Source organism: Strigops habroptila, chromosome 7, assembly GCF_004027225.2.
Source record: "Strigops habroptila isolate Jane chromosome 7, bStrHab1.2.pri, whole genome shotgun sequence".
In the NCBI taxonomy this organism is placed as follows: domain Eukaryota; kingdom Metazoa; phylum Chordata; class Aves; order Psittaciformes; family Psittacidae; genus Strigops; species Strigops habroptila.
In genome coordinates, this window is record NC_044283.2 from 5851243 (window position 1) to 5873606 (window position 22364).

Genomic DNA, 22364 nt, shown 5'->3' on the forward strand with positions numbered 1-22364 from the left:
ATATCTAATTAAAATATATTCTTATATCTAATATAAGATATTACTGTAAAATAAGTTATTCGTTGTCATTATTATTATCTTTTGATATTTTGGCTGTAGCTGTTAATAATCTCTTGTTTATCCCTGAATACTGCCAGGATGTCTCATTAAAAGCAATACCTCTTAGGTGCTAGGGAGAGACTTCTCTATACCCTCTACTCCAGGCTAATTTTAGCATCAATTCAGAAGACCCTGAGTCAGATCACTAAAGCCACAGGGCTCAGCAGAAAGGCTGCGATGGGCATGGTCCTGCCGGGGCCATCAGGTCTCGGATCTTAGCTCTGCATTGCCATCTTCAGGCTGGGAGCAGCCTTGCTCTTTCCAGAAATCCTAGAAATCTCCCAAAGATCGAGCTCAATTCTGGCTTAACAAGCATTAGCTGAAATTGGTGGTCAAACCCTGGTTAAAAGATGTTAAATACAAAGGAGAAGAAGGAGCTCTGCAAGGCTGGTGCGCAGCTGCTCTGGATAACACTGGTATTTCCCTCCCTGTGAGTGTACAAGGTTTTAGGGAGTAAATTAACACAAGCAATGCTGTTTAACACACACTACTTCTTGGTTTGTCTAGTTTATTGGCAAGTTTTCTTTAAAGTACATAAATTAAAGCTGCCTGAGTAATCTGAGCTCTGTAGTCTGTTCTGTATCCTTCTCCTCCCCAAAAAAAAGCCTTTTCTGACAATGAGAAAAGCTCAGGTTCTTAGGAGATTTTAATAATATGTGTTTAAAAAGGTCTCTGAAAAACATTTCACGTTTGATAGACATGGTGGTGGGTCTGGAAGAAAGAGAGGAGGTTTCCGAGCTTTTGGGATCTCTGATGGACAATGTCATACAGACAGGTTGGAGGGCCAAGGAGCTGTAATCACAGAACAGCATAGGTAACACATCTTAAATCAGAAAAACATGGGATAATGTACGTGCTCTGGCCCAGCAGAGCCAGCTTGGATGAGGTTGCTCAGACTCGTCTCATCACCTTGTGAACATCTCGCTATGATTCCCCCAGCTGTCTGGTCTCTAGACAGCGTTTGACCACCCTCACGGTAAAAAGTATTCTCCTAATCAGATCAGGTAGGAAAATCACTTTCAAGGAGCCCAAAAAATCGTAGAATCATGGAATGGTTTGGGTTGGAAAGGACTTTAAGATCATCTAGTTCCAACCTCCTGCCGTGGGCAGGGACACCTCACACTAGACCATGTCACCCAAGGCTCTGTCCAACCTGGCCTTGCACACTGCCAGGTCTCAAACTGTTTATACGTTTTCCCCACAGCCTCGATCCCTGAAATCCCACCATTACTCCCAGTGCAAAAATGGGTAATCCTGGTACTTACCATGGCCACTCGCAGCATCAGTCACTGGGCTGCATCCATCTCAATCCCTTTCCCAGAGCACAGCCCCGCAGCAGGGATCTCAGATGACCACCTCAGCCGCCGCAAGAAAATGGTGTAGGTGTCATTGTACTCAGATATCCAGTGGTCCCTGCAGAGAACATGGAGAAGGGGATAAGAAGAAGACCTCCATCCTCTGCTCCGTGCATCAGGACAGGGGACCTGCCTTCCCTTCTGCAGGGGTTGATCACCCAACAAGGAAACTGCATAGAGCAAAAGAAAGCACATGGGGGAAAGGGGGACCAGCCTGCCTCCATCACGCAGATGCAGTGATACACATGGCTCTCATTGGGACCAATCTCCCACCTAGATCAACCATTATACAGGCTCAGTCTCCAACCCACACATAACTCCAAGATCATAGATTAAATCGAGACTTCAACGCAGAGCTGAAATCTGTGTGTGTGAGGAGGATGAGGCAGCAGGGAGGAATTGCCTTTCCGCTGAGAAACGGGAGCTCAGGAGCAGTTGATGCCTGTTTGTTCATAGTGTGCAGGTGAGTCACATCGCAAACAGCTCCTGCCCTGTCTCATCCGAGAGAGCCCTTTCCCAAGGGAAGCCCGGGTGTGGAAATGTTGAGACGTGCCTCCCGCTCCCAGCCCCACAGGGACCTCAGCATCTTCTTTCCATGGGGATGAGGCTGTTCAGGATAGGTGTCCCCACTCCTATCAACCCCACCACAAAACTGTTCAAGAAAAGGCTGAGCGGGCTTGAAGAAAGGATTTGGCCCCAAGGGAATCCATTTGAGCTCATTGCATAACATGGACACAGAGAAATATGCTTCAGCAACACCTTCCAACCCCAACCAGATCCAAACACCCCCTGCCCTGCTCTTACCTTGTCCCCACTCCCTCCAACCTCCCTTCCCCTCCTCGCCCACCTCTCACTTACTTGTGGAGCACATCTTTGGGGAAAATGTGAGAAAGGTTCATATTTCCTTTACAGCGTCCACCATAGACTCTCGGCCTGTGCTTGAAATCTATGTTGTAGGTAGTTCTCCAGTCACAGTCAGAGCAGTCTAGTCAAAGAGAGTCCAAATAATTGAAAGACTTCTGGATCTCTCAACTCCTGCATCACACAGCCTCAGTGTTCCCCCTTCTTCCAAGCTCCATTGGCGGCTTACGATTTCAGACCTCAATGTGGGAGCTACCATGATCAAAGTGTAGAAATGCAAGTGCTTCACTGATGTAGATAAGGTCTTTTAGATGAGATTTCAGGTGAGAGTTGGGTTTGTCCAGCATGGAGAAGCCTCCAGGGATACCTCAAAGCATCCTTCCAGTACCTAAAGGGAGGCTAGAAGAAAGCTGGAGAGGGACTTTTTACAAGGGCCTGTAGGGACAGGACAAGGGGAACGGCTTTAACCTGCCAGAGGGGAGACTGAGATGAGCTCTTGGGCAGAAGCTCTTCCCTGTGAGGGTGCTGAGGCGCTGGCACAGGGTGCCCAGAGAAGCTGTGGCTGCCCCATCCCTGGCAGTGTTCAAGGCCAGGTTGGACACAGGGGCTTGGAGCAACCTGCTCTAGTGGAAGGTGTCCCTGCCCATGGCAGGGGGTTGGAATTAGGTGAGCTTTAAGATCCTTTCTAACACAAACCATTCTGTGATTCAGCCTTTCTTTTCCATAGCCTTTTATGTATGATGGAAGTCACACAAGGCAGATCTGGCAATGATATCTTGTGCTCTTCCCTTATGGACATTGACATGTCAGCCAGTTCCCTGACTGTATAGATTTTCATCATGGCAAAGCAACACATCTCTCTCTGGAAGTGATACAAGGTCCACTTAACCCCCATGTGAGGACCATCACGTCTGTCATGCTATCTTTCCCCAAATCCCCATAGGAGCTGGTTTGAAGGGGTGCTATCTCCTATTCTGCTCTCCAGAGATGCCCCATCTGTGAGTGTGTGTGTCCTTCTGACTGAGCAGAGAAACATGCGAACAAACATGCTGTCACCTCTAGCAACAAAGCAGGGAGGATGCACAAAGGAGAACCACCAATTGTGTTTCAGATTTTCTTTGCATTTTACAATTACACATTCCCATAATAAGTCATTAGTAAGGTACCTTTCTTGTTTTCACTGAGGTTGAGATTGCAGGTATTTCACACGTGTATGACCACATCAGGCTGTCCATGCAACCCGAGCAGTTGCAGCAGTGGCTCCCATGCTGCTCATTGCAGGGGGGATGGACTAGATGACCTTTGTTGGTCCCTTCCAACCCAAACTATTCTGTGATTCTATGATTCTATGATTATTCCCACACTGATCAGGGCCATGTTGCATGAGGTGGCCCATATGGAAAATGGGATAAAAGAAACATTATTCACAATGCTCCAGCCTCTTCCAGAAGATAATTGTTTTTCTCTGCCCTTCATCTCCCTACTCATAGGCAGATAGTTACAAGGACCCTGTGGACCCTTCCCGTGTCATTCACCTTCGCTTCTTCCTTAGTCTCTTCCTGTGTTAATTAGAACCCCCAAAGCCAGGCTGAAGGCCACAAGTCATCCTCATGGGGCAGCTGCCACAACCTCCATCCACTGACCTTCAGCCAGAACAGAGGAGCCCACGTTCTTGAGCTTGATTTGCAGACCATTATTCTGGCTTTCCCGGCTGGTCTCAAAGATGAACTGCTGGTAGGTGGCCCAGGCTGGGACCAGCTTCTGCCTGGGCAGCAACATCCCTGAGAAGAAGAGGGTGCATTAGTCAAGAAGCACCATCAACTACTTACCCAAAACGTACCCTTGGGTGGGAGCAAGCAAACAACAATGGCAAGCTGGAGCTTCAGCTGGCATAAATCAGATCAGACCCACTCACTTCAGCAGAGCTTTGCTGAGGTGCATCAGTTTACCATCAATTTGGCTCAAGAAGCCAGTAGGACAAGGATTTATGGTGATATGAAGCAAGTGGAAGGAGCCATGCATATTGCCCTGGAGTACTAAAAGGAGCTGAGACCCTCTTCAGGAAGTTCATGTATGAAAGGGAAAGACTTTGTGGGGAATACTGCATTGCTGGGCTACGCAAGGACAGAGCAGGAAGGGAAAAGCCCACTGTAGTTTTGTCATTAGCACAAGACAGCTTCAGAGGGGCTTGGCAAGGAGATGCTTGAAGCCCTCAGATGTGAAGAGGAATCTAAACGGACTGTTCAAATGGAGACATATCCATCTGAGCTGTTTGTCCAGACTCTCCTTCTAGGGAGTGGAGAGAGAGAAAACCTACCAGGGCTTACTTCACCTCATCTTCAAGGTGGCACTTAAGACACAGAAGATGACTGTGTCTTTTCTCCCCTCTGATCATGGAAGGATTCGGGCATAGACATCCTATGCTCGGCGAGCTGAGCTCAGGGAACAGAGAGGACGTCCCTGCTTATGAACTCATGTTTGATCCTGGAGCAGTACTATCCTCTTCCCTCTCCCACAGGAGCTCAGAGGAAGATCTCCGCTGCTTTGGGAATGTTGAGCATGGCTGGGTGATGTTTGGCAACCACTACTTTTGTATTCCTGACTTCCAGCAGCATTTTAATCCATACAAGCACGCTGTTAAGTGGTGTGGCTGAGGGCTGGCTACCAGCTGCTCTGCTGCATTTGCTGCCAGACAGGGCTGCTGGTTTGAACCACCCAAGTCCCTCATGCTCAGCTATGGAGCCCTTTTGCCTCCCTGCACTTCTGTTCGTGACCTGCAGCATGGGGTTAACCACATCTCCCTCTATCCCAAAGGAGCGGTGAAGTCTCTAGGAGACTCTGCCATGCCAATGCCTTGCTAGCAGGGGCTCTTCATGCACCAAGAATGGCTCTGCAGATGTTTCTAAGACTCCACTCACTACACCTGTGCTTTTAGCTGGGTTGGGAGTTGCATGTTCATGGTGACAGGTTGCTGTGCCTATGCTGCTAATCCTCACAGCACCAATGCTCCATCGGGATGCTGCCATAGTGTGTGGCCAGCCAGCATGGACCATGGGCAGGGGGGCTCAGCTGGCAAAAAACCGGGATGCAGCCCCTGGTGTAGCTGGATATGTCTATTCCTGTTGGTGAGTGGCTGATGTGGGGTTTACCTGCTGCCCCAGCAGCCTGAGCAGCCACTGGAAGGTGCTGGCAATAAGACAGGTCATTCTCCAGCTCACTGAGAGCCTGCAGCCTGTCCGCTTTCTCTGCCAGATGGGAGGCAGGGTAGTGCTTTGGTAGGTAGCTTTCTGCAACAGGAAGGTAAGAAGTGAAGTGCTTTCCCTGTTGCAAGGCTCTGCTGCTGTCTGGCATCCTCCCTCCTGCACCATCAGCACGACTGATGGCTTCGATGCTGGGTGCTGGGATGACTTCCCTCCTCTGCCTGATAACGCTGTCACTGTAGGGTATCACCGGCTTCTCCTGGGGTACAGCAAACTCCTTGGCTTTCAGCTGGGCATCTGCAACCTGCATCTTCTGCAGAAGAAAGACTCATGTGAATGGGGAGGCAGTGAGTGGGAAAAACAGTAGCTAAAGCATCATCAAGCAATGCTACCTGCCCTGGGCTTTGGTCAGGTCAGCTCCTCAGGGGATACAACAGCCACAGAGCTGCTCCTTAACTGTCATTAAGAATGCAGAGACCATCACAGCTTCCTCTTTGTGCCCATCTTATGGCTTGGGACTCAGGAGGACAGAAAGAAAGAGGGAGGGAGTGCAGCACAAGCAGTGGTTTGATGGTGGGATTGATGGCTCCAAGGGTTTGTATCAGGGAAAGGCTAATGGGGCTGCTGCCATGGCTGCCGGGGCCAGCAAGGACCATCCTCATGGTGTTTGTCCATTGTTGGCTTGGATCTCTATGAGTTTCTGTTTGTCCCTCAACCTCCAAGGTCCTCAGGGATCTCCCCAATGTGGCTTCTCCTTTGCCATGCTGACAGTAGGGCAGGTGGAGGTTGCAGAGCTATGGGAACTACTTGTATCTGGGGACTTCCCCCACTGAGGATGGACAGAGTTCCTCATGAGGCATCTCCAGGGGGATAGGAGCCTCCAGGAGCCCACAGTGGGGATGCTCGCTTGGGGATGCCTTAACCCAAGGAGCTCCCCACCTTCCCCTTGGGAGCAGGATACTGTATGAAAGTTCACAGATAGAAACACCGCACTGGTTTTATCCCTTTAAAACCCCAAATCCTGCCAGCGCTAGGAAGGAAACCTGGGTCTCCCAAGTACCTCATCACACACTGCCCAGTGGGACAGCAATCCTCTGCAGGCCTTGGGAGTTAATAGAGTCAAAGGGAGCTGCAGCCCAAGGAAAACAGATACATCTCAGGAGCTCCTTCCTTTCTTAAATCCCAAACTACATCAGGACCTCCACAGGAAGTGTTCAACCTTTAAAAGAAAAAGCAGAGAAGAAGCTGTGGCTGCCCCATTCCTGGCAGTGTTTAAGACTAGGTTGGACAGGGCTTGGAGCAACCTGGTCTAGTGGAAGGTGTCCCTGCCCGTGGCAGGGGGTTGGAACTGGAAGAGAGGAGAGGAGAGGGAGAGGAGAGGGAGAGGAGAGGAGAGGCCTCCCGTGCTGCTGCCCAGGAGCACATGGCAGCACTGCCTGCAGACAGCCCCTCTGCCCCAGCGGGCACCTTCACACAATGCTTTCTCTGTTGCTGTCCCCCCCCTTTTCCTCCCCAGCCTGAACCTTCTATTTTCCCCCCTCTCTCCTGAGCCTACAAGCCCAAAGCACTCCATCAACCCAACATGCCCCCCGCCACTTCCCCGCAGTGGCCCACTGCAAACCACAGCCGTCCCCACCGGGCTGCCACAAGCAATTAGTCCAGGGCAGGCGGAGTGAGGCAAATCAGATTAAATAGCTCAGGGGGTTGCTTGCACTGCAAAGGGATTCAAAAACAACAGCCCACAGCTCCCCTGCAGAAGTCTTCTCAGGCCCGTGTCCGGCCAAGGAGCCATCTCCATCCCACATGCGATTCCCCTCCTCAAGGTGGTACTGGGAGGGGTCTAATCCTGATGCACTCCATCAACCCCACAGGGAGTAAGAGGAGTCCAAGGCTTAGGCACAGGTTCAGCAAGCAGTCATTAATGCCCTGACTTAATGAGTGTAATTAGCATCACCCGCCCCAAACAGCTTTACTGGAGGGCACAAGGGGGATTTCCCGCTGAAGGGATGGGGCACAGGCCAAGGGCATTTGGGTGTGATGAGACCTGTTGGTGGGTCACAGAGGTGGGGACCAAAGCAGACCCATGCCTGCTGCACCCTTGGCACCAACCTGGTCACTGGCTGTCCTGTATCCATGACCATGGATCTCTTAGAGGATACTAAAGAATGAAGTAAGGAAAAGCCCATGGTACCTGTATGTCGCTGGGTAGCTTGTACTCCTCACACCACCGGTAGTCCTTCTTGTACAAACTCTTGTACATGCCCAGTGACACAGGCAGCTGAAAGGAGAAGAAGCAAATATAAGGAGCAGCTAGGACGTGGGGGAATCGTTCAAAAGTGGTAATACATACCCCAAATGCTGTCTTATTGCCCAGGAGAGGATAAGCTGCTTGCGTCCCCTGAGCCACCCAGGTCCAAGAGGGACAACCCCTTGCTCAGTCAAGCCCCAAGCAGGGTGGCAAGGAAGGTCCTGTGCTCATTTGGCAAGGACTATTGGGGCTCTTCTTGTCCCAGGCAGTCCCTTGCAACAAACACCTTCCTCCTGCCTTTCTCAAGCCTCTTCTGACTGCTCAGATGCCCCCAGGCAGAGCACTAATATAAAGCTGCTGAAATACTTTGATCAGCTGCTGGGGTCCAGTGTCACTCAGGTTAAATCAGCACATGCTTCCATCTTCTGTTTTAGCAGTATTTCCCATGTGCTTATCACATATTTAAAGCTAAGTGCTGGCTAATGTCAATAGTCATCCTCCAAAGTGATCAGAAAAACTACGGAGGAAAACTCTGCCAAGGGATATTAATCCAGTGACACCTGTCCTAACACTGAAAATCACTGCAGTGCAAACTTCTTGATATGGAGAGAGGATTTTAGGGAAAAAGCACTATATCTGTGTCTTCTCCTTCAGCATCCACCATGGGCACTGCTGGAGCTGAGAAATAGGGTGAGATGAGCCTTCAGGCTGACCCCAGAGATGCTAAAGCATTAAATGTGCTAACGTGTCAATGCATGGCAATGGGTTAGAGATGAGCTCTTGTGCAGTAATTGATCAGTTACCATGATCTCCATTGCAACATGAACACATCCACCTCAAGGGGTGACTTGGCCACCGGGTCTGCACTCCCTTGTCTGTGTGATACAAGGAATCAATAACTGCCCCAGCAAACAGCCCTTAGGGAGGGCTCCTTGTGCTTTGCCAACAATACCACCCATTATGGGCAAGAATATGTTTTGTATTCTCTTTTTTCTAACATTTCACTCTTTTTCCCCTCTGGGCTTCCCAAACCAGTGGCTGCCTGTGGCCAGGACCTAGAACCTCATTGTTACCAGCTCTTATTATCTCCCCAGCCTGGCAGACCCTATAAACCCCTTACTCAAACACCAGTGAGGATAAGAGTCCCAGGGGTACCTCACCTTCGAGTGCTCCGGTTTCCCCATTGTGTCCACCATGGTGAGCCAGGAACCTGGACCAGAAAAGTCACTCAGTTAACAACCAGAAAACCGGATCCTCTCCTCCACACCACCCCAAGGGATCAGGGACCTAGAGACCTGGAGTTGGGTACTGGTAAGAGGAAGGGGGTTCAGCTGGGGTTGCAAGACCCCCGTGCACCCCAAATTAGCAGTTTAAGTATGATTGACTTTATCCAACTTCATCAATGCAAAATAAACCCATCCAGCCCAACCCACAGCACATGCAGAGCTGGACACCTCAGTGAATCAGCCTGGTGGAACCCAGCACGGAAGAGGTGGTGGCACCTCACCAGCAGCAGCCCCAAGGGGTGAACATGGGTGTCCCCTCCTGCGACAGGGTACGTGTGCGATGGGATCCACCAGCACCCGCGTGGCCACAGTGTTTCCAGGGGCAAAGGAAAACTCCGTCCCTTTGTGAGACACACACACTCCAGAACCCTGGAGGCCTTGGTGGGAATGGGGGGGCTTTGACAGTGTGGGGTGAAAGCTTCTTGGAGGAGAAGCCACCCCATAGTCATAGCAGGGGAGCTGATACCTACTCCTTCAGCTGCAGCCAGGACAAGAGTGGGACAAAACCTTTAAGGCTCTTGGAGCCTCTCCAGCTCCTGCTAAAGATAAAGATGGGAGCAAAAGATGGGGAAACAGAGGGAGAATGGACTTACTTTGTGGGTGTATTGACTAGAAGAAAGCAGTCTCCTTACCTCACTGCATGGAAGGGTGGGAAACAGGGCAGGGATCTACCTTTCGTCTTGCAGGGTGGCTGAGTACACCTGAACTGTCCCATCCAGATGCTGCAGTTCTCTTCCCCTGATGACCTCTGCTGCATAAGGCAGCAGGGGATGCTCAGATTTAATCTTCTGTCCCACGGATGGACAAGAACATGAGCTCAGATCCACAAAGGGGTATTTACTCTTAAAAAAATGTCAAGTATTAACAAGGTTTGGATGCACCTCATACAAGACTAATCTCACCTGATTTTAGATGTCCACAAAGAAGACATCTCCCTCTGAGCTGATCCTTCTTGGCTACCTGACTCATTTAGCCCGATTCATATGACCAGTGTAAACATGTACTTGGGAATGAAATCATGGAACGGTTTGGGTTGGAAGGGACCTTGGAGCTCCTCCAATTCCAAACCCCTGCCACGGGCAGGGACACCTTCCACTAGAGCAGGTTGCTCCAAGCCCCTGTGTCCAACCTGGCCTTGAACACTGCCAGGGATGGGGCAGCCACAGCTTCTCTGGGCACCCTGTGTCAGTGCCTTAACACCCCCACAGCAAAGAATTTCTACCTAATATCTAATCTAAGTCTACACTCTTTCATTCCCCCTTTTCCTGTCCCTACAGGCCCTTGTAAAGAGTCCCTCTAGGTTTCTTGTCAGCCCCTTTAGGCACTGGAAGCTGCTCTAAGGTGCCCCTGGAGCCTTCTCTTCTCCAGGTCAAACAACCTGAGAAATCAGCCTGAAAACTGTTTTCTCAGAAAGCCTGGGTTTGGTCAGTTGAATCTCATCCAAGAGATTGATTTCTGCAGCTACACATGAGGCTGTCAGTTCAGAAATGAAATTCTCTGGCATTACAGTAATGCAAATGCTAGTAAATGCTGGTAACGGTGCATGAGTCAGAAAGACGACATCTCAGCTCCAGGATCCTCCACAGAGATCTCAGTCGTGGACCTGTATTCACAGGCACTGTGGGAAAGAGCTGACGTTCTGGAGTTATTTCTCTTTGCACACTCTTAGGTACCAGTATACAACTGGAGCCCAAGGATGCCAACACTCTGCAAGGGTCGAGTGCTGCTAACAGCTCAGCACTGGAGTCACATAGAAGCAGCACCCCTTTGTCCCCACTGTATTTTATGTAAATAAATATTAGTGTAAATGATGCAACAAGGAAAGAAATTATTCCCAGAAATGTGAAACTCTGCTGTTCTCCTGTGCTTATATTAAAGGGATTACACTCCATTTCCTTCTTAATACAGCTAATGCTCTATGGGAAGCCCTCAGGCCAGGGATTAAAGCACTTACTCAATTAATTAGGAACAAACTTCTGCCTTAAAGTCAAACACACAAATATCAGTAAACCCTTGAGAGTGTCTTCCTCACAGGGCCAGGAAAATGGATCCTATTTCTGATGTAAATGAAACCCAACCTGCACTCTAGAATTACCAGGAATGATATGAATTAAGAAAATTGGCTTTTAAAACACTGTAATTCTGTAAAGCAGCACAGTAAAGGAGGAACAGTCCCATCCTCTTGAACTCAGCATCCGAACCCCCATCAGTTACATGGAGAGCAGCATCAGGTCCCACAAGACTAATTAATATAAATGAGATATAATGTCAGGATGTAACATTGGTAACTAGCTCCAAGCTGCAGGCACAGCTCTGCTTGGTTATATTTGAAGTTAGGGATTAAATCCTGGCCCTGCTAAACTCAAACCCCAAAATGCTTATTCAGTAGGATCCAAATTTCACCTAAGGTGTCTGATTCATTACTGAGATAGGAGACAATTTCCAAAACCTGGCTCCAAATCCTCATCTTCCTTGATGATGGTTTGATCCTTCCGCCTTCTCGCAGGCAGAGCTCTCATGAAATTAAAAGGCATTTTGCCAGGATAGTTTATGCAGGAGCAGCCCACTATTGCTGTTCAGCTTCCCATTTCTTCTTTCCAAATATCAAGCGATGGGGCTGATATTTGCCAGCATAATCCCAATTAGAAGCAGGTAGGAACCAAACGCCCAGCTCTCATCTTCTTCTACCTCCGAGAGAGCTTATCTGCCTCCTCATTGCTAATTCAGATATGGAGAAAAAGTAAACCAGCCACATGCCTATTTTTAAGTGTTTTTATACATAAAACCCAGGCACATGGGCTCTTTTCCAACTTCCAGGCCTTTGAGCAACCTGCTCTAGTGGAAGGTGTCCCTGCCTGTGGCAGGGGGTTGGAACTGGATGAGCTTTAAGGTCCCTTCCAACACAAACCACTCTGTAATACTATGATTCCCCCACAGACGCCTGAGGGCTGCAGTGCCATTCTCTCTCCTGTGATGCCAATTCCCTGCAATGGTCCTAGATTTCACTTGAGCCCCCAATACAAGGAAACGCAGCAGAAAGATGCTCCTGCACATCAGATCCCTCTCCTGGCATCCCTGCACACAGCGCTCAGCACAGGCTGTGCATGAGAAGCACCAGCAGGGAGACATCCAACTGGAGTGAATGGAAATATTGTGTTGGCTTCATATCAGCTGGAATTGCCCTTTCCTTACAGCATCAATCACTGCGTGATCATTCAGACTCTGCTGGGCTATTGGAAATGCTCATGCCAGTGTCCCATAGATGTTAACTCAAAGCAGTCATCAAATCACAGAGTGGTTTGGGTTGGAAGGGATCTTAAAGCTCATCCAGCTCCAACCCCCTGCCACGGGCAGGGACACCTTCCACTAGAGCAGGTTGCTCCAAACCCCTGTGTCCAACCTGGCCTTGAACACTGCCAGGGATGGGGCAGCCACAGCTTCTCTGGGCACCCTGTGCCAGCGCCTCAGCACCCTCACAGGGAAGAACTTCTGCCTAAGAGCTCATCTCAATCTCCCCTCTGGCAGGTTAAAACCATTCCTCTTGTCCTGTCCCTACAGGCCCTTGTCAAAAGCCCCTCTCCAGATTTCTTATTTTCTAAAGACCAACACTGCTATAAACACCTGCAGGAGAAAATTGCTCTTAATAATAGGTTTATTTTCACAGCACTCCAGTGAGGAGACTGCTGAGATTCCCAGGGTTAGGAGCCTAAAACTTGTACCCAAATGGAAATGCCCCTGTTTCTCAAGGGAACCATCACCCCAAACATCCAGGGAGGTTATCAGAGGGTGCTCGTGCTTTCATCTTCTCCACATCATGCTATGTGCATGCTACAAGAAAATTACAATAAACCAGATTGTCAAAGGCAGACAATTATATGTTTTAGTAGCACCTTAGAAAAATTTTCCAAGGAGCCCAAACGCATGATAGCTGAGTTCAGATCCTTTAAAATCAGATGAGAAGAGTTTAAATTAAATTAAAGGACCTTTATTATAATGTAACACAATGAGATTTATGTACCTGATCTGTGCAGCTCCTTTCTGACATCCTGCTGGACACTTCGCTGTGCTCAGATATACCTATGTACCTCTGAAAAGTCAATCAGTAAGCATATAGGATGTGACATAAAGATGAATTTCACCTCAATTTGGCCCTAATTTCCCATATTTGCTATCTTTTTCCGCTTGTGAAATGGCAACTGTAATAAGCCTGTATTGCTCTTGTGCAAGACGCTGCACTGGGTATGGCAGGGTTCAGGTGAACCATCTCAGCTATTAATTCAACGTAAGAAAACATGGCCAAGGAGGGCATACCTCCCTGTCAGCCCAGCTCTTGACAAGTGCTCTTTGGGCTAGGAATAAGATTCATTGCCCCTGTGAGGATGTTGAAAGAGGGAAGTGATCGGTAAGCAGGACCCCCATTGCATGAAAGAGGCAGGGTGTAATCTGTGAATCTCCATTGAGGTTATCACCACAAGGAGACAGAGCGCAAAGGGGAGACTGCTCTTCAAGCGACGAGTGTTGACAGCCCATTCTGTCAGCATGAGGTCAGTCATCCATTTGGGTCTAAAAACATGAACTTTGGTGGCAGTGCAGCAGTCCAGCATGGGAGGGTTTCCCATGGAGTTATTTATTTCATGCTTCTCTCCAGCTTTCATGACAAATTGGTGGGGGCATTTATGGCATCTTGTGGCCAGAAACAAGCAGCATCCTTCAGCCTAAACCTGAGGCACCTGTAGCTCTCTTCCAACCACCTAAATCACTGAGGACTGAGCCCTCAAAGTTAATCGTTGCACAGATGCTCCTCCCCACAGAAGTCAAGGGAAGCTGGTGAACTCTATGGTGGTGTCCCAAATCTTTGGGCAGTTCTGCTGTAACCTGCTAAAACAATCAGCTGTTTGCCCACAGTCCCCCCCAAAAGCGCATCCATCAGCAGAGGATGGCTGAAATCTCATCACTGCCTATGCAATGTGCCCCGTGATACAAATCAATGCATATTTATGCACCTGTGTAAGGCAAATATATGTATGTATTATTGGAGAACCTAAATCTGCTCACTAATGCTGTTTAAATAGCCCTTTAACCACATCACTTTTCTCCTCGTTAGGTTAAGTCCCTAGAGGTGAAAAAGTCCTTCCAAAATGGTTTTCACTCACTCACTCAATCCAAAGTAAACATGCCTCCGGGACCATTATGTGTATCAGATATCCAAGGCTTTTGTTAAGAGTTTGCCTCTTAGGTAAATTCTGCTTTTCTTTCTCCTTGGAAGGAGTAGGTTAAAATTAGAGATAGGCTCGCGTGAGTATGGCAGGACAGCATCTTGCATGATGGACAAATAGGAATAACAAGAAATTCAGAGCAGCACATGCAAGTGGCCCAAGTCTTGAGGAGGCTCTTGATCTAACAGAACTCTGGTTACAATGCAACATTGGTTTGACTTAAGCCTGTCACTTGCAATCACAATCATCACAGATCTCATGGTGGCCAAGAGTTTAATATTATCACCAGCAGCCAGTGTAGCCACCACACAGAGATGGGAGCCCAGAATAACAAGCCTTTGCTAGCCTTTGCTAGCAATAAATATAGGGGAAATAGCACATCATGGAAAATCATCATGTGCCCACATGTCTGGAGGAGCTCATGAGTTTCATCCAGCTGGACTTTCATTGAGTCTCACCTCCCATCACAATCCCATCTACTTCTTAAAGGCAAGTTTGGCAGGATCACAACTGCTCCAAATCAGCTCATCTAGACCTCATCCACAACTGACTACAGTGAAGAGGAGCCTTTCCACTGGATGCACCAAGGTTTGGACTGGATATGCAACCGGGAGCTTTTCCCACTGCTGCCATTAGCTGTTCAGCTGATCTAAACTTGTCAGGAGAATAAAGCAACCACCTGCTTCCAGTGACAGGAAAAGTAAAGTGAGATCAAACGCCAGCAGGAGGAGAGAATTCAAGCAATGTGAGAGGTGGCTGCACGTCATTTCAGAAGTCACCTTTTGTCTTTGATCTGTGCTTAGGAAGCGGGCATCTCCTGGATCAGATGGTCATTAGAGAAGTGTGCCACCGAAATCATCCCACCTTGAAGTCTCAAGTGTTTGCTTTCCCCAGGGATCCTCCTCCTACTTCCGCCACCGTGTAAATCATCTGCCCTGAGATTTCCTTTAGGAAAGCAAATTAATACAGGTTAGGGAGTGGGGACCAGGACCTGCTCTCATGCTAGGATCATTCACTGCGATGAAGCTGAGGCTGCTCTGTTATGACTTTTATACACACACAGGTAGGTCCTCTAAAGATCAGGGGAGAGTTATTATAAAAGCTATCACTGAAACAAAAAAGCCCTGGCTCTGAAGGGCTTGCAGTCTAAACACACAAGAAAGATAAAGGGCTTTAACTTGAAGGATTTTAAAGATGAAGCCCTCTGAGACAAAGCCAGATCACACAGAAAATCTGTGGCAAAACCATGGATAAATCCCACTTTGCTGAGCCCTCTCTCCTTGGAGCGCTGCCTGGGTTTTGCTAACAAAGCATTTGTTTTAGCATCACACTTGGAGCTAAAAAAACACTGCGCAGTTTTAACGTGTCAAGCACGTGCAGCTCCCTTCTAAAAGCAGAGCTTTACAGCGGGTGTGTGTGTGCAGATATCTGCCAACTCTGGGCACGCAATAAAATAAACCCCTTTGCATTTAGTTTGTTGATACCTTCGGTGAGTGTTAACAAGAGGCAAAATCTCAGGGAAGAGAGAGCCTGGTCTCAGGTTACCCCATAAATTGGTTAAGGCTGCAGAGAGGATTACAGTCCCAGAGCCATCCTAAGCACTGAGAGGTCATTACGGCAAAATCAAAGGTAACCATGGGGCTTGGCAGGTAACTGTCAACAGCTACGGGAAAGAGCCAGCGCGGGAAGGAGCTCCACATCAGGATGAAATCCAGCCACCTCTATTTTCATTTCAGGTGAGGGGTCAAGCAGAAAAGCTATCCCCAGCGGCCTTTATTTACAGGTTTCAAGGGAGCGGCTGATGAAGCATTTAGAGGAAGAAGGATGAACCCACTCGCCCCTCACTCAGAGACCGGCCTGATGACAGACAGGGGATGCTGTAATGGCACAAACTGGGAAGGTGGCTTTTATGAATGAAATAACAGTGGTCCTGATGAAATAATTAACAAAACTCCCAGTGACTTGAACGAGGCCAGGATTTCACCTGTAATATTTGCAGGGAGACCAAGGAAAAGGTCTTCCCATCAGGACACTTGCTTTTTGAAGTGCAGTGATAACAAAAGCAGATTTCAAAGCCTTTCTTCAACCTGAGTTTTGATTTACATTTCTTCTCTCTATTCTACCTAGCAACAGACCTGAATTTCTAGAAAACCACAATATGTGAATATATTTCTTTTCCTAGACATGTTGACAATTTGCTATAAAAACCTTGCGAGCTTTTTGTATTTCTCTGTGTCTCCTGTTGATGAGTGAATACAGAAGCTATAAATGGGTTTGTGTTGTCAAGACAGAATAGCTACATCCGTGCTGGAAAAAAGTACCACACAGCCTCACCAGCACTCCCCATGGAAATTGCCCACTGAGAAGTTTATAGCCTCTGAGCCATGTCTGGGCATGGGAGAGTGCTGATAACCCCCAAACATGCTAATAATGTCCATGCTAATAATTTAACAGCACGGACTACTGCAGGTCAATAGCTGGGCCTATGACCTGGTCCTGTTTAATGAAGCAGTGGAAACACAGCCAGTGTGTATGTACTGGGCATCCAGTATTCTTCTACGTTGCTATGTTTTAAGACCTCGCAGCTTCAAGCTGACCAGCACGGGAGACACGGGGTGATGGCACCCCGCAAAGACATTGCAAGGCATAGCTCTGGCACCTCCATAGACCACGGGCTATGTCAATGCAAGAAACTGAGTGCCTCCAGACATCCCCACCCATAGCAAGAAGCAGAAAACAAAAGGCAAAACTTCTACCTTTCCATTCAGACATGGAAAACCTTCCTTCACCCTCCCTCCCCTTTAAAGACCTAAACCCTCCCAGCAGCCAGTTTTGCAAGGGTTAACCAGCATGAAATGAATGTGGAGAGACAGTCCGGGACTGTAATCACTTATTATTTTCAGGTAATATGCTTTATCTCTGACTAATCTCCTCATCTGGAGAAACACTCACTGCAGACAAGAGTCACCAAGGTTATTTCTGATGATGGGGCTCTACGGACTACTGGCTGCGAGGTACTGAGGAGAGGCCAAGGAGAGGAACTTCAATTATGGCCTGAACTATGCTCTGGTAGCTGAAAGGCCATTGTTTAATCTACTAGAAATCATCTATTTTAGCAGATAAAGGGATTACTTGGGTTTTCTTTTCCCCCAGAACAGTGTGTTATTCCAACTGCTAATGGAACATTAGGTGTTTAATTAAAGAAAAAGCATAGGGAGAAGCAACACAGGCATCAACATCACTTCTGGGGAAATTCAAATTGATTGTCACCCTTTGATGCTGCTCAATCACCTCTATCTCACTCACCCTTCCTACAACTCACATTAAATCCTTTGGTTCTCTCCATCCTGCACATTTGATGTTTTATTTTAGGGATCCCATCCAAAACTCTGAGGCTCCACAATGTGAATTCATCACTCTGCAGAAACGTCCTGACTTGCAAAGAGCCAGGTTACTCGTCAAGAGGAGACAATGGAAACCTGAGTTGGATTTTGCCTCTTCTTCTGCACGCTTGGTGCTGGTTGCTGCCTGGCAGGGCTCTTTCTGCCTGGCCCATTAGACTGATCTGATCTCATAGGTCCAGTGTTTGGAAACTCAAAGTGGCTTCATTGCTCGAGGATGAACTTGAAACTGCTGCATGCACAAAGCTTCTGTTTGCCCCTTTCCCCTCTCAGCTCCCTTGTCTTTGCCATTTCTATTTTCAGAGAGGTTTGTCCTTTATTGTTTTGTCCCACAGACTAATAACCATAAAGGACAGGTAATAGCCATTCTTGAGTGTTCCACTCTGTTCAGCAAGTACAGACTCATTTTCTTAAGTCATCCACAACTTCAACCTACAAACTGCAGATCCAAAGGGTCTGTGAAGGAGGATTAAGAAGTGACAGGATACAGAGGTAGGTGTAAATTCAGTACGTGGGGGTCCGCAACTCAGCTGAGTTAAAAAACCATAAAACAAAAAACCAAACAAATCAAAATGAAACCAATAATCTCATTTCTCCTACCATCAGGATCTTAATCCTCTTCCCTTTACCAGAAATAAGAACAGGGTACCCTGGCAGTGATTATCCAGCCAACAGCCAGAGTTTCCTCACACAGACGACCATCCCTTTTGTTCATCCTACTGCTGACTGTCCCATTTCTGACATGGTCTCACAACCCGTAACATCTCATTGAAAGGACCAATTGTCTATTTTTGTTGTGCCTTCCTGACTACCCATTTCTTCGCACGTAGTGCAAGGACAGGGACCTACTGAGTAGCCTGGTTTTGCTTCCATGAATTGCCTATCCTTTCATGACTGTTTTAGATGATCTATGCCCATGTGCACCAACTACATCCTCCTCCAGATCTCTGCAGAGGGCTCTTTTGCTGTCCCGTGTGGTAAAATCTCTCAGATAAATGGGGCTGTCCACCTTGTCCACCCAGCTGCTACCTCCCTGTGTAGTTCTCATCCTTTCTCCCTTTCCTCCTGCTCTTTGTCTGGCTCACGCCAAGGTTTGATAGGCATCATTCATCATGGGACACAGCAACCTGACTTGGCACATCTGATGAACTGGCACCACCACTGAAGATGTGATCATCCTCAGGCTTTTGATCTCCTTGCCTGTCTTTGCCCAAAGTCTTTAGTGACTCTAACTCCATCCTTCACTTTCTACAGGCAGCTCCAGAAGTTACAGCGAATTATCAAGTCACCCTGTCTGCTACCAGTCATTGTGTTGAACCAGTTGTTCAGCTTGCTCTTGACCAGGACTGCTGACCTCACCTCTTCATAATGTTTTCCAGCAGCTTCTTACACATATCATATAGCCCTAGGACACTCCACACACCTATTGCAACACACTGGGTCAAATGACTTGGGAATTGTGCAACTGAAGCTCTTCTTGATATCTCGGAACTTGCCAGTGACCAGCCTCTTGCACTGGTTTTGCTATACTTGCCCTCTTGCTTTGTGGAAACTGAATTTACCTTCTGAATCCTCCAGCAAGGAACACAGTGGGGAATTTGCTTAGGTATCAGGAAAAACAGACAATTTGGAAGATCACCATTGTATGAATTCACTAACTAGGATCCGCTTTTCCTTGTTTAGTGGTGGACTTGGCAGTGCTGTGTTAATGATTGGACTTGATGATCTTAAATGCCTGTTCCAACCTAAACAATTCTATGATTCTATCCTTTCTCCCCTGATAACACACAATTGCCTGGCCAGGTCAATGACCCATGCTATAGCCCCATCGATCCATTCTCAGCCCCTCAGATTTCTTCAGTCTCCTGACCCTTCTTTGCAGCCTCTGCTAGCAAGATTCTTTTTGTCATCCTGCTCCTGAAGCGTTATAATCTCCCAAACACTGAGAATCATTCATCTCTTGATCAGTCATCTGTAAAAACTCTGCTAACATTTCACCCATCTCTTCAGCCTTGTCCTTTTCTGAAAGCAGGGAGCTCTCCTCAACGTTAATGTTGTGGAGGATACACTAGTTCTTCTTCGTTAGTGCCTATCATAAAACAAAACACCTTGATTTGGACTTTCACAAGAACATTTTAATGCTGCCTTGTTTTTTAAACCAATTGTCCTTGACTGCCCTTGTTATTTGATTTTTGCCCAGCTCTGGGCATGGGTATGTCTTTTTACCTACACATTCTGCTTAGCACTGGCCAGGTGGAGAATGTCTCCTAACACTCAGGTTCGGTAGCTGCCTGCTTTCTTTCTCACCAAGCCATGTTAAATAAATGTTGTTGAGATAGATGATGAGGTTATGACTGCAGGAGACCACTGCTCCAGGGGATGCTCACTGCTTGTTCTTCTTCTGCTTGCTAATTTTGGTCTTCCTAAATGCCAGTCAGAGCTTCTCGGCTCTGCTGCATGTTTAGTTTGCACTTGCACCTCTTTTTGCACATGTAGAGTCTGTAGAGCCTCATGAATGCCTGCAGACACTTGCCATAGATACTCCTGGTTAATTTGTCTTTGCCAACCTTTGGCATGTGCCAATCAGTCATGAACGTCAGTCACTGGGTATATAAATGGTTCACTCCCAAGGTATGGCTTAGGCATGCCTTGACTGGTAGCAAAATCTCCTGAAATTCCTCAAAGAAATCAAGCAAATTCTTCCTCACTATCTGTCATAGGAACCCATGTGTCCATAAGCAATACAGAACATGTTCCACAGCCCCAAATGGAAGAGCTGATGTCTGAAAGTTGACCAGAGGTTTCTACTGTGATTCCTGCTGATGCCTTTTCTTGTGTTTTGCACCACTGCCTTAAAACAAGGCTTTCCCACGTGGCATTGCTACCTTGTCTGTTCACCTGATTTTCAAAAGGCACACTGTATTATGCTGGTACATCTCTAACTTGCTCATTAGCTGTGAGGTTTTACCTAAAGTAATCTCAGATTCCCATTCCTGCTGGCCAAAGCTTCCATCAGCAGTAATCTTTTCATTGGACCACTTCCCCTTATCAGACACTGACCTAGTTACAGGTATGAGATAGCATCTACATAGCCAAGAAGACTGAACAGACCTTAAAGTGTTTCTTGCCTGTAGCCTTCATGGCAGACATGGCCCTATGGGTCTCAGCACATGTTGCTCTGCATCTTTCAAGCACTCTCTGTGAGTGAGTTTTTGGTTTAGGTGATAATAAGTTGCTCAGCCCTTCTAATAAGAGCCACACTTCCAAGAGCGAGTATCATAGCAGGATGTAGATTACCAAAATCACCTGCCTAGCTGGGCAATAAAACCTGGACAGAATCATCACTGAACTTGTCTGTACTGGGTGAAATTAAGCACAGCACAAAGACAGCAAACCAACTGAGGGAAACATTGAGTCTGGAGCTGGAGTATAGTGCCATGTTCAGGGTAGGACTGCTGGAAGGAAAATGGGAACATGGGAGACCACTGTGGACACCCCACATGTATGCAGAACGGTCTAGGCTAAGGTTTCTCTTAGTAGCTGTCTTCTTTCAAGTATGTATTAGGAAAGAACCATAGAATCATAGAGTCCCAGGTTGGAAGGGACCTCAAGGATCATCTGGTCCAATCTTTGTAGGCAAAATGACCTAGACTAGATGTCCTGCTTCAGTTCTGGCCATTGATTCCTGTTCCGACTTTGTCCTTTATCCTCATGCTTCTGCTCTTGCATAGATGTTTATGGACTGCAAATTAGTCACCCATAATATTCCCTTCCCATAAGTAATTAGAGTTCCTTGGGAAGCTAAAAAGCATAGCTACACATTGTGTGCAGTGGTATCTATCTTCTCAAGAACAAGGTTCCCACCAGTTTTGTTTGATGTCCCATAGCTCTTGTATTTGACTGGCTAATAAACAACTTCATCCCTGTTACTTTAGCCTGATACTCGTGATTTTATAGGTGCCATCATAATTTGATACAGTACCAATATGAATTATTATAATTCCTTATGCCTTTGCCTCATTTACCCCAAGATCACAAGGAACAGCTGATTATTCACAAGAATCACAACAGCTTTTTAACAAATTATTAATTTCTGAGGTGAACTCCCTCACCTCATCCATCTCAGATTTTTTTCCTAAATGTGTCCTTTGGTTTCTCCATATGGAAATAAATACACCCTGCTCATTTTCTCCCAGTTCCCATGCAGAGATTGAGGCAGCTCTGTGTCAGTGAACTGCCTTCTTCATTATTTAACACTCCATAGTCCCTAAGTTTTAGACTCCTACACATTTGATAGACAATGATTCTTTATTTCTCCCCCCAAAATCCATGATAGAAACAAACAGAACAACAAATCAACTTCCACAGGATTTCCCTGCAAAGAGACTCAAGGGTTCATTTCCACAGTGACATCCTGAGATCTCTGTTTAACCAGTTAGATCCACTTAATTTGCACCATGTTCACTTTAGTCTATATTTCAAATATCCACCTCCAGCATGGTATCAATCAAATGCTTTCAGAAATCAGTTGCATCAAGAGTTGTTCACTTACTGGAGAACAACAGCAAATTGATTTGACAAGGCTGATTTTCTATATACACAGACTCATTTGCATTGATTTCATTGCCTTCCTTTAAGAATCAAGTGATGTGCCTGCTGTTTCTTGCCTTTAACTGTGACAGTCTTAGCATTACCCAA

At 47.2% G+C, this 22364-nt stretch overlaps 1 protein-coding gene across 2 annotated transcripts; it reads right to left on the reverse strand.

Moving 5' to 3' along the window:
• Positions 1-590: 590 nt before the first annotated feature.
• On the reverse strand, positions 591-10118 carry LOC115610538. 2 transcript variants are annotated; one of them, XR_003992271.1, is made up of 8 exons: positions 9722-10118; positions 8924-8973; positions 7707-7793; positions 5465-5828; positions 3959-4096; positions 2313-2725; positions 1365-1512; positions 591-891 (listed from the first exon to the last, which is right to left on the reverse strand). XR_003992271.1 is itself a non-coding variant. In XM_030492225.1 (8 exons), the coding sequence occupies exons 1-7, from the start codon at positions 9804-9806 to the stop codon at positions 1386-1388; spliced, it is 978 nt and encodes a 325-aa protein (XP_030348085.1). In that variant the 5' UTR covers positions 9807-10118; the 3' UTR covers positions 591-891; positions 1365-1385. The 2 variants fall into 2 exon arrangements, 1 of the variants encoding a protein (XP_030348085.1); XM_030492225.1 differs by having other exon boundaries at positions 2313-2439.
• Positions 10119-22364: the final 12246 nt, after the last annotated feature.